The sequence below is a fragment of the Notamacropus eugenii genome, chromosome 1 (assembly GCF_028372415.1).
Source record: "Notamacropus eugenii isolate mMacEug1 chromosome 1, mMacEug1.pri_v2, whole genome shotgun sequence".
Classification (NCBI taxonomy): domain Eukaryota; kingdom Metazoa; phylum Chordata; class Mammalia; order Diprotodontia; family Macropodidae; genus Notamacropus; species Notamacropus eugenii.
Window position 1 is genome coordinate 639052629 of NC_092872.1, and position 12463 is coordinate 639065091.

The window sequence follows — 12463 nt, forward strand, 5'->3', positions numbered from 1 at the left end:
GATGCAAGAAAAATGTGAATGAATAAATGTAAATTATGTATGCTATTTATACTTATCTTTCTATGACGTCTGTTTACCTATAACTGAGATTTTAATATAATACACAATAACATGAAGAGCTCTTTCAAAGTGAACCTCTAATTCTTAAAATAAAACCTACTGAGAAAATTACGCATCCTGCCCTCAGACCTTAGAAACAAGGTGTGAGTTATGAGGTCAGGCCTCAGGCTTTACTACTCTCTCGACAGCAGTAGTCTTCACTGGGCACTCAAGCCTAAAACATCACCTGTTGCCTGAAAAGAATTAGAAATTATGGTAACTATCTGAAATGCCTTTAGAAAGGTGTTAATACATACAACAAGCAGCAAAAGTTATATTTTACAAACAGCAGGCAGTGTAAATTCCAATTACCAATAATAACAATTCAGAAATATGCAACTATATTAATGTCAAGATTCTGGACAATCTGAATTTTGCAGAGAACTTCAAACATTGAATAAAAAGCACACAGAATGTTGTTATATGCTCATACTACTCTACATAAAAATGTTAGTAACATTTGACCTCATCTTAATCTGTACCTTTTTAGATGTTTAATACTGTTTTGTCACTTATTTTGGGCTAAACTTTAGGCATTCCCCAATCTTCTTAAACTATTTGATATTTAATAGTAAACTAACATGACAAAGACTGAATGCCTAAAATGCTTTGTACAATCTCTAAAATCATTCGACATTTATCTTATCACATTTTCATACAACTACCAATCTTAATTTTCAAGTGGAGGGGAAAAAGTTAAAATGGACACTTTAAAGTCTTTAAAAATATTAAAAAATAAAATTAGCAAACAGATTAAAATATTTTAAATCCCAAGGAAATATAATAAAAGGATAGAACAAATCTTCTGGAGACAAAACTGTGGGGTTCACATGAAAAGGTTACTGCACAACTACATTTATTTGGAAAAATGAAATAACCATCGATTGTTGAAATTCTCATGAGCACCCTCTTTTTCTTAGTCACACACTTGTGATTCCTACTGTTCCTCACTAGTGATAACGGAAGAAACTGATCAATATCTCTTCCTTTCCCTCCATTTATACTTCACTTACATATTGAAATTTTATTCTAATACCTTGCAGATAGCATAAAACATGATGAATAAACCTCAGCTATGATTAAAATGTTTAACTGAACACGTCAATTAAACTTATTTACAACCTGAAAATTCTACCAATCCCTTTCGCTATGTAACACTGAATCCTGTAAAGAATCACTCAAATTCTAATACAATGCACACCACATTCCGTTTTAACTATTAAATTTTTCTACATGGTAGACAAAAAAAAAAGTCAAAACTATGTTAGTGATTAGAAAGTTTGGTCCTTGGTACATGTCCCATTCAGAAAAAAAAAAGCGTAAGACTTAAATTAGTTGCCACTAAACTGAAGCAATGAAGGAAAAAAAAGTAAAAAAAAAAAAAAAAAGAATGAATGTATTAAAAAAAAATTATGGAAATATCCCCCCTCCCAAATACTAAGGGACACAAAATAACAGCTACTGGTCCCATAAAGCAAAAGTGGAAAACAAACAGAGCATGGTATAACCTCACTTACCATCTTGTTATTCTACTTCAACAGGTCAAGAAAGGTGAAGAGAGAGAAGGTAGAAGTAAGAGTCAGAAAGGCCTAAATAAAATCCTCACTAAAAATTTTAAACACACAAGCAAGAGAGACAAATTAAGTAGAAGTCAGATGCAGTACTGCTATGATTTTACTGAGTTAATAAAATCAGGGCCAAATTAACATGGTCAGTATCATCAACCCTAAAAAAGAAATAGTTGTTCAGGCACCTTATATATAAATGGAATTTGCTACTTATGACTTAGATTTCCAGTTTCCTTCTATAGTTAACAACCATGTTAGTTGAAAAGGATGAAATAAAGTATCCACCAAACATAGGAAATTTCAAATTCCAAGCATCCCTCCAAATTCATTAATAAATGTTAATAACATCTGATTTTCTGAAAGTTACAAAAAAAAAAAGGAAGCCAAAATACTCTCTAGGTAGATAGATCAAAGCTACATTTCTGGTTCTTGCATGAAAACTTGGATTAGTCATATCCCTTTAGCCATATTTTTCTGACCTACATCATATGATATTATAGTTTCAAAAGACATGACAGGCTGAATAAACTGAGCCAATGGAGAACGGAGTAGGCAAACCCTGTGGGGGGAAAACTTCCTTCTCCTAATCATTTTGCACTTACAGCAAAAGTCATGGAGAGAAGGAAGACAGAGCCCATGACTACTCCATGGCCTTAAATGTAAAATGAAACATTTCCTAGAATGAGGACATGTATGTACAATACATGAACATGCTATCTGAGGATGAGTTATAACTATACAACATACTGTTTAAATACGGTAAAGCAGAAATGGCATTCTTTATTTCCAGTTTAGTATATCATTGAATAAAAAGGATAATATTAATTTCAGTTTAAAAAAAACTTTATCACAATTTTTATCACAATCAGTAAATGCTTAACTTATGTGATCATAATTATGCCCAAACTGGAATTAAGATTTAAATTTCAAGATAGAATTCAGTCAGAATTAAAGAAAAAGGTGCTTGGAAAATAAGGCATCATAATCACAGAATGCTAAAGCTGTAAGGGACTTTAGACAGAAACTACTATATCCATTTGTTGTCTCAAACAACTTATTTCTGTTTTAAAATCGACTTCTACTGCTTCTATTGTTAAAGGTTTCTCTGGTGATTTTTGTTCTTATTTTTAATATGGAAAAGCAAAGTCTGGATTACTTAAAGGCCTTTTAAAAAGATTTTACATGTTATTTGGGATAAAAAAAAAAATACCAATTAGTACATTTATACATTGAGCTAGTAAATAACATAGCAAGAAAACAAATGCCTACTACATGAAACTGTAAATCTAAACTTTACTATAGTTTACATCTAGAGTTTACTAAACTTTACATCTCGAAAGACTGACTGCATATCCTAATCTCTAATTCAAGTGACTTGGTATAGAACCCAGAAGTCTTACAAAGACGCTACATAAATAAGATCTACAACACTGGCTCATTCAAGGACAACTCTCAATTACTGCTCGTGAACTCCATAACATTCTATATTACCTGCTCCCTATCTCCACTCAAGACTAAGCTAAATAGTACACCAGAGAACCTTTGGGCAAAAGCCAAATGGAAGACATGCATAACTTCCTCCTAAGGCAGTGTATAGGAGGTTGGTAGTGTTAGTTGAGCAGAAGAACATATAAGATTTACATGGCGTCCAAAGTTTCCACAGCTATACTGTGAAAAAATACAGGATCTGGCCACAAAGCATTGAAAGAAAATGCACAAGTTTCCAAAGAACCATTTATATAACAGCAGTTGCCCTACAAAATAGAAAGATAGAAAAAGACCTTTTGAATTTTAAAGAATAAAAGCATTCTAAAAATCATTCTATTATGCAGCTAGGATTAAAATCCTCAGTAGAATATTAAGCATTATATACAGAACTTCATAGGTATTTTATTCCAAATATATGCTGTAGAGTCACAAAGTAAACAAAATTAGATTTAAACTGACATTAATGCTTCACTTTGCTTATTTCAAGTAACAGAGATTTCATTCCTGATTTACTTATAAATAAAATATTACCTTGATTTCAATGTTTCCCACTTTGGTGGTTGATCTGATAATAGGTCTTCCAACCAAAGCTGGAAAGATGTGTTCTGGAAAATTAGAGCCTGCATATCCACATTTGACAAACTGAAAGGGAAAAAAAAAATATGTTAAACACAAAATATGTACTACTTCCTAAATCTTTTGTAGAATGACTATTAGACCGTTATTATGAATATAAGAACACTAATAAAATACTTTTACACATTACTTCATTTGAATATAGAATGCCACCTTTCAAGAGTGAGACATTACTAAAATATATAGTAACAATAAAACAAAATGGAAGCTTCAATTATAACGCTGACTCTTGTACTGTGGATCATTATTTATCATTTATTCATACTGTTTGAACCTAGTTCCATGTGGCTAAAAAACTGTCTAACCCAAAAAGCTTACTTTAGAAGTAGCGGTAAGGCTGACCTCAGAGATACTCAGAGAAGCCAGATGGTTGTTAGGAAAGCTTAGATTCCATCCAGTCCTCCTTTTAGGTCCCCTCAAGTCTTGTTTTGGGTCCACCCCAAGCTGGTGTTTTGGGTTCCCCAAAGAGACTGACTTATTGATATACATCCCAAACTGTTCTTTTGGAGACTACCTACTGCCTAAATGAGACCAATCAGGCAAATGTCCATATGCCCTTTTCTCAATTCTATATAACGTAACTTCGCAAAGACTTGAGAAGGAGCCACCCCTTCCTTTCCTGTGAGCTGGCTTGCTGTTGTTCTGTCTCTGTCTCTCTCCCCCTCAAGCAACCTAACAAATGTCTTCCTAAAATTACTTCAGATTTTATACATTCTCATGAATAACAATACATTTTATACAATACCAAAAAACCTCCTACAACTCTCAGGAAATTATAAGTTAGTGTATAACACTTTACATGCTTCTACATATGAGCCAGTATGTATACACTACTGAATTAATATTGTAACAAAATATATCTTATTTAACAATAAATATTTAATTTTCCACAAAAGTCTTGCTCTAATGCCTCATCATCTATCAAACACTGAGTTCTCGATATACTAGCAAAACACAAGAGCTGGCAACTTCTGCCAAGCAAGCTAGAAAGGTTTCTACTATGATCTCAGAGACAGATTAGGTCTGCTGTCTTGTGAATTAGCTTTGTTCCAAGTACTGACTCATTATCTATCAATCAACAAGTATTTATCAAGTGCCTACTCAATGCTAGGCATTGTACTAGCTGTTGATAATACAAAAAGGACAGAAACAATTCCTACTCAAAAGGAGCTTACATTCTAATGGAGAAAGTGAATATATATTATGTAAATAAACACAGCTGAAATATAAAATCAATAAAATAATTAAATACAAGCTAATGTGGAAGGAAGATACTAGCAGTTGGGAGAATGAGGAAAGGCTGACTCTTGAGCTATGACTCAAAGAATGAGAGGACTCTATGAAGCAGATATAAGGCAAAAGTGAGTTCAAGGCTTGTGGGACAGGCAGCACAAAGGCAGAGAGAAGAGAGAATGAGTATCCTGTTTGAGAAACAGAGAGGTCAGATTGGATGGATCTCAGAGTGTGGGAAAGGGAATAAAAATGTCGCATCAAGACTAGAATGTGGGTTTACCCTTTTTATTGCTGGACCCTTTGGCAGTCTGGCTTCTGAGGGCTTTGCCAGATTGCCAAAAGGGTCCATTAACACACAAAAAGGTTAAGAATCCCTGTTCTAGACCATTCATAAACAAAATTAATTGCTAGTAGCCCAAATCTGACATTTCTATCCAAAGACTTACAAAAAGACAAATTACCAGAGGAACTGCACTCCATCAATAATGACAGTCTCTTTATAAATGAGACCAGAAAACAAGAATATACAACTACTAAATGTTAAATGAGGAGGGGCTTATGGGTTCTCCGTTTGTTACTGTTGTATCATTTCAGTCATGTCTAATTCTTCATAACCCCATTTGGGGTTTTCTTCACAAAGATACTAGACTGGTTTACCATTTCCTTCTCCAGCTCATTTTATAGAGAAGGAAACTGAGGCAAACAGGTTGAAGTGACCTACTCAGCTTCTCCCAGGGAGAGGCAAATAAGGAAGTAGATTTCACCTTGAGTCCAAAGATATCAATAATTATTTAATTCCATTCAATTCTACATTACACAAAGTAATGGGGCTACAACTAGTCTCTTCCTTTAAGGGAGTAGGGATGGTGGCAAAATATATTTACAGATAGGCCAATAAAAAGTATATACAAATAACAGGGAGTACGTTTTGAGAACAGAAAGCATTAATAACTGTGAGGCTGGTACTGGATATCAGGAAAGACCTCCTAACAACAGGTGTCACCTGAGCTATATTTCAAAGAAAGCTAAGTGAATCCAAAAGGTAGAAATGAGGAGGGAATGCATTCCAGACATGGATAACCACCTACACAAAGTCACAGATATAGAAACAGAAAATAGGGAACAACAATTAGGTCAAAGGAACTACATTAGAGAGCAGGGGACAACAGATGCGAGAGATGTTGCGGACAAGACTTGGTAACTGACTAAATGGTGGGAATGAGATAGAATGAAGAGTCAAAGATAGAGAGATTTGAGTCATATGCCTACATCTGACAGTTTAACTCATGAGATCAGCAAAGGAGAGTAAAGAGAAAAGGACTGAAGAAGGACATTTTAGAGGATGTCCAAACTTAGTGTGTTAATGATCAAGCAAAGATAAATGAAAAAGAAAGGTCAGACAGGTAGAAGAAACAAAAGCTGTATCACTAAAGAAAAGGAAGAAGGAAGTGGGGCTTAAGTGTCAAAAAATGCAGAGAGGTCAAATCGGATAAGGATGAGAAAAAAGGTATTGGATTTGGAAGGTAAAGAGATCACTGTTAACCTTGCCAAGCATGATTTCAGTTAAGTAGTGGGGCTGGAAGGCAGGATGCTAGAGACAGAGGAGCAGGAAATGACGAAAGGGAGGCAATGAGGAGAGAAATTGTTCCAAGGAGTTTATGCTAAGGATAAATGATTAGACAATCGTTAGAGGGGATGGTAAACTAGTCTTTTTTAGTCCCTCCCTCCGTATCCCCATTATTACTAATCTGTCTCATATTGCAAACTATCCCAATAAATGAAGCAGTGAACAAGATCCCTAAGTGAATATCAACCTATATTATACCTAAACCCTTTAAAATCTGGATACTGGCCTAGGAAGTTGGGTATCATAAATTCAGGTTATATACAAACAATACCATTTGTTAGCTTCTGAGGATCTGCCATCCTCAATTATAAGAAAATACTGATAAAATGTCTACCACATCCTAGTCCAGAGCCATGAGATCAGGTATCTTCTATGCAATAAGTAATAAAAATACATGTTCACATACCATGAAGTGAGTCAGGCCCTTCCCTCCACATTTTTTTTCTTCTTCACTTCTTCAATGAACTATAAAGCTAAAATATTCCAAAGTATAGATTTAAGGATGGCAGCATTAGATAATACCTTGTCTTCCAATCAGTGACTGCCCTAGAATCCCTGGAAAGTGAGGGAACTGATCACCAAATATGTATCGAAGATGGTACTTTTTTTCTTCGTATAAGGGCAAAGGTGGAGAGACACTTTAGTCCTACTATATTTCATGAACTCATCTAGGGACATTAGTGGCAAAGTTGGTTACTTCTTGTAATCTAACATAATAATAATATAATATATATGATATATAATATATATAATAATAATATAATAATCTAAAATCTTGTAATCTAAAGACCTGAACAAAGATATTCCCCCTTCTAGAAGCACTTGTAAGAAAAATCATGATACTTGTGTCTTTAGCTCTAAATCACCAGACCCACTCCAAACTTGATCTTTTGGGTTAACATCTTATTCTGGTCCGCCAATCGCTTCCCACTTCTAGTCAGTAAAGCAAATTTGTAAGTAACAGCTATAAAGAGGCAATAGCAGGATATAAGATAGCAAAGGGGAACTTGGAAGTCATGTACAAACAGTTCCAAAGATCAAAGGAACATAATTTACAAACTATTATATAGTAACTAAAATTCACATCCTGGTAGTATATGCTGAATCAGAGGAAGTCATCTGCTGCTGTCAGGGCCTCTGGTCCTACAATATGTAAATCTAAGACAAGTTCCTGACATCCATAATAAGAAAAATTGCTGATAACTCTGAGTCAATGTTAGCTTTGAAATTTTAGTGACAACTTTGAGATGATTTGGTTATATTAATGAACTAACCCCAAGGTGGCATAGATAAGAGTTAGTGTGTTCCCCTACAAAAAACAAGACCTCAAATTCCTGTCCCCACCCCAGCACTCATCCATTTCCATTGGGTCTGTGCTGCCAAGCATTTTCAAATCTAATCTGTGGTTGCCTCTTCTTCTTCCCCATCACTGCCTGCAATCCTTTGCTGTTCCATCCCCTGTCCCTATGCCATTTGCCTCTGTATCCCTTTCACCACTTGTCTCCGTACCTTCTGTGCTCTTTGCCCCCACACCCTCTGTGCTTATTAAAGTACAATTGCTGCCCTGTTTTCCAACTGTGGTCTTTACTGGAGACTACCCAAAGAACTAGACTTGCCTGCCCCCATTTTATAATTTATAAATTATCAACTCACTTTTCAATAAGCTTTGCTAGAATATAGAAATTTTGTGCATGGGCTTGCTTGGACAGTGGATATGAGTGTCAGATCACCTCCACCCCTAAAAAGCTCCTGTGAACTTACAAATTAAGATAGAAAGAACAAATTAAAAATTTAAGGATATAGGAGACTTAAGCAAGTTCAAAAGTAACAGGAAAGGAGCCACTGAACAAGGGATGCAAGAAGATGACAGAGAAGGAATGATTAAGGGGACAAGCTTCCAGACATTCTAGATGTCTAGATACACATTCAAGAGCTCACTTGAAGGTGGTTTTGGCCAGAGAAAAATTACCTTATTCATGAGACTACAGAAAAGGAGAAAATGGGAAATAACAAAGAGGGATATTAAGGAGAAAAATGGAGCAGAAGATATTTTAAGTGATGGCTTCCATTTTCTCAGTCAGGAGAAAGATTTAATACAATTTGACAACTGATTAGGTGAGAGAGTAGAGGTGAGTATATAACCCCGGTGCTGAAAATCTGGGTGGTTGAAAGAATAATGGTGTCCCCAATAGAATAAGAAAGTTGGAAAAATGGACTTGGGGAGAGAGAAAAGAGATTTCTGCTTTGGAAATATCAAGCTTGACAGAAAGCTTGGGACATTTAGGTGGAGGTAACTAGGCAATAGCTAACACTGGAGAGAGTTGATATGAGAGTTTGGATGTGTAAAATGTGAGTTATTTGCATAGAGATTATAACTGAACATTGGGAGTTAATAAGATCACCAAAGCAGAGTTTATAAAGAGAAGGGAGACACAGTGGGACAGTAGAAAGATCACAATTCTTGAGCATGTGACCTTAGGGTAAATCATTTAACTTCCTTGCACCTCAGTTTCCTCACTTGCAAAATGAAGAGACTGGATTAGATGGCATCTATATCTGTGATCTTATAAAAAAGCTTAGGATAGAACTTTGGGATACCTCCTACATAGAAGGCAATGCATGGATGATAATTCAGCAAAGGATTCTGAGAAGGAACAGTTAGACAGCAGGAAAACTGGGAGAGAATAATTTCATAAAAACCCAGAGAGGAGACAGTATATGGGAAGCAGGACAAGTGTCAAAAATGGCAGGAGTCAAAAAAGATGAGAAAAAGTCACAGGATTTCAAAATTAAGAGATTACTAGTTTAAATGGATTGCAAGATGTTATGGAGTAAATTAGAAGTAAAAAGTGGAGGTAGTGAGTATAGATAGATGACTTCAAGGAGTTTGTGGGAAAAAAAATAGGGTAAGATAGCTTGAGATGAAAAGGATGATTGAAGATTTCAGAAAAGGAAAGAATTGAACATGTCTGTAAAATGAAGGGAAGGAACCAGGTGAACAAGAAAAAATAAACGGAGAGAAAGAAGAGAGGATAATTGAAAGGGCAAGCTCCCTGAGACGGTAAGAGATAGGATCAAAGACACAAGCAGGAGGGCTGACATAAGAAAAAAGGGCCACCTAACTCTCAGAGAAAGGAACAAAGAAGAATAGATGAGGGAATAAAGTTGAAGAGATATCTGGCCTATAGCCAGAAAGACAAAAAAAAGGAACCCACAATGGAAGATCTCAATTTTCTGAGTAAAGAATCACAAAAGGAGAACGGTAGGAAGTTAAAAAACACCATCACCTCACAAAATAGTGACAAGTGACAAATAGTTCATCCACAAAGGAGAAACAAATCCATAGAAAGCTTAGGTTTCATGTCAACTAAGTCAAATCACCAAAAATATTTATAGATGACATCAGAGGGTCAGGATAACAAAGAAACTCAAATCACCAGTTTTTATCATCAAAGACAGCAGACCTTCCATATTTAGATTCTAATACTTTGTGCCTGATGGTAGCTTGAAAGGGTGCTTAAAAAGATATGGCTAGAATCGATCAAGTATACAGAGAAGAAATCTATACTGGAGGTGATAACTTTGAAAGCACTCAAAGATCAATTTTCAAAATCTCTCAGGGAGGAAAGAATCCCAAGAGTGGAAAAAACTCACATCATTTTGTGTGTGTGTGTGTATACACAAATATATGGCATTATCAATTACCAACAAATGTCTTTTTTCACATCTGAAAAAGGGGAGGTTTTAGGGACAGCTAGTTGGTGCAGTGGATAGACCCCTGGGTCAGGAAGGCCTGAGTTCAAATCTAGCCTCAGAAAATTATTAGATGTGTGACCCAGGACAAGTCATTTCACTGCTGCCTACCTCTGTTTCCTCCTCTGTAAAATGGGGCTAATAATAGCACCTATCTCCCAAGATTGCTGAGAATCAAACAAGATATCTGTAAAGTGCTTAGCACAGTACCTGGCACACAGTAGACACTTTGTAAGTGCTTGTTTCCTTCCTTCCCATCTCTATAAAATCTTTACAAGAAAGGTTTCCACATGTTTTAGAATTGTTTCTCATGATATAAGGAACAGGAACAAGTAGAATTTTATAGATAATTTTCTACAGTGGTTAACATCTTCCCAACCACACAGCTGACTGAAAGGGGTAAAGCAGGGGTGGGGAACCTGCAGCTTCGAGGTCACATGTGGCCCTCTAGGTCCTCAGCCCTTTGAATCCAAACTTCACGGAACATATCCCCTTAATAAAAGGATTTGTTCTGTAAAACTTGGACTCAGTCAAAAGGTGGCACTCAAGGATCTAGAAGGCCTCATGTGGCATTGAGGCTGCAAGTTCCCCACCTCTGGTGTAGAGAATACAAAATCTGGCTGTTTACTAGTTACACAAGAGCATTTGAATGGATAGACCAAAGCTGCTTACCAATAATGTCTCCCATGCATATGTTTTACTGATAAATACAACCACAAAGATAACTTTGTTCTACAATGCACTGCTATAAATACCAGAAGGGGAATGAAACAAGTAAAATTTGCTCAACAAAGGTATTTACCATCATCATGGGAGATATCCCATATAATTAGATAACAGCTAGAATTTACATAGCAGTTTAAGATTTGCAAAATGTTTTACATATTTTAACTCATTTAATCCTCACAACAACTCTATGAAGTAGGTGCTATTATTATTCTCATTTTAGAGATTAAGTAACTTGTCCCACAGCTAATAAGAGTCTGAGGCAGAATTTGAACTCAGGTCTTCCAGTCTCCAAGTCCTGCACTCTTATCCACTGTACCACTTGGCTAAATGGTGCAAGTGGGGTTTTCCATATTCTCTTTTTTGTGGATTACACTGCCAATTGCAGAAAGTTCCAGAGCACTACAAGGCTTGCTCAATGCAATCCCAGTACACTGAAAACAGAATGACAACCCACAGACAAAAAGTCAATTAAAAAAATCTATTGTTCTATTTAGGAAGTGCAATCACATGGGGTGCACCGAGAGGTGTGTATACCTATATCTCTCTATACACAGATGTATGTACATACATGCACCCATGTCTTGAACAGGATCACAGATGGTCAACGAGAAAGACCTAAATTGAATAGCAATAGGAAAGGAGATGACCGGGTTATATGTGGGAGAGGTAATCCCTGATCTTTCCTCACCTCCAGTAAAAAATACATCATCAACGTTTTCCTAGTGATGTTATCTGGCTGAAAAAATAGAATATAACCATCTCCAAGTAATCAAAATTGTTTAGAACTGAAAAGGTAAAGGAAAGAAGGTTAGTAGTTATAAGTTATAACATATTAAAGTAAATTTTGCAAGAAGGAATTGATGAAAAAAATACCATCCAGGAAATATACAGTCATAGATTGGGTCAGTTAGGTAGTAAGAGCACAAAATAAAAGTATTATGCCTGTTGATATGCTCAACAAATCTATAAAATGTTAAAAGATCTAAGATATATTCAGTAGATCCTCTTTGGAAGAATAATAGAGGAATGCAGGTAAGAATTACAAAAAATGAAAAGGTATAGATAAGACTGTAATTTGCTCCAGTGGAAGAAATATCCACTGAAGAGATACACAAAGTCTTTACTAAAACTTCTTCCAACAATCCGTGGTTTCATCTTTATGGATATTCAGTCCACCAACATAGGTAACTCCTTTCAACAGCTTAATGAATTGCTATGGCCAAAAAAATTAATCACCTGGTACTCAACCTTCTAAATGAAAACCTCTAATGAGGTTTTCCAAACTTAGCAAGCCTGGTCTTCAATGGAGTAGAAAATTTTCCTACCAGCT

The 12463-nt window shown here is 35.7% G+C and overlaps 1 protein-coding gene across 3 annotated transcripts in view; it reads right to left on the minus strand.

Moving 5' to 3' along the window:
- Positions 1–12463, minus strand: part of ACTR2 (actin related protein 2) — a 64022-nt gene that overhangs the window by 39600 nt on the left and 11959 nt on the right. For all 3 annotated transcript variants that reach the window (XM_072635397.1, XM_072635395.1, XM_072635394.1), the window contains one exon: positions 3687–3797. In XM_072635397.1, the coding sequence (XP_072491498.1) occupies positions 3687–3797 (111 nt within the window). The remainder of the gene's footprint in view (positions 1–3686; positions 3798–12463) is intronic.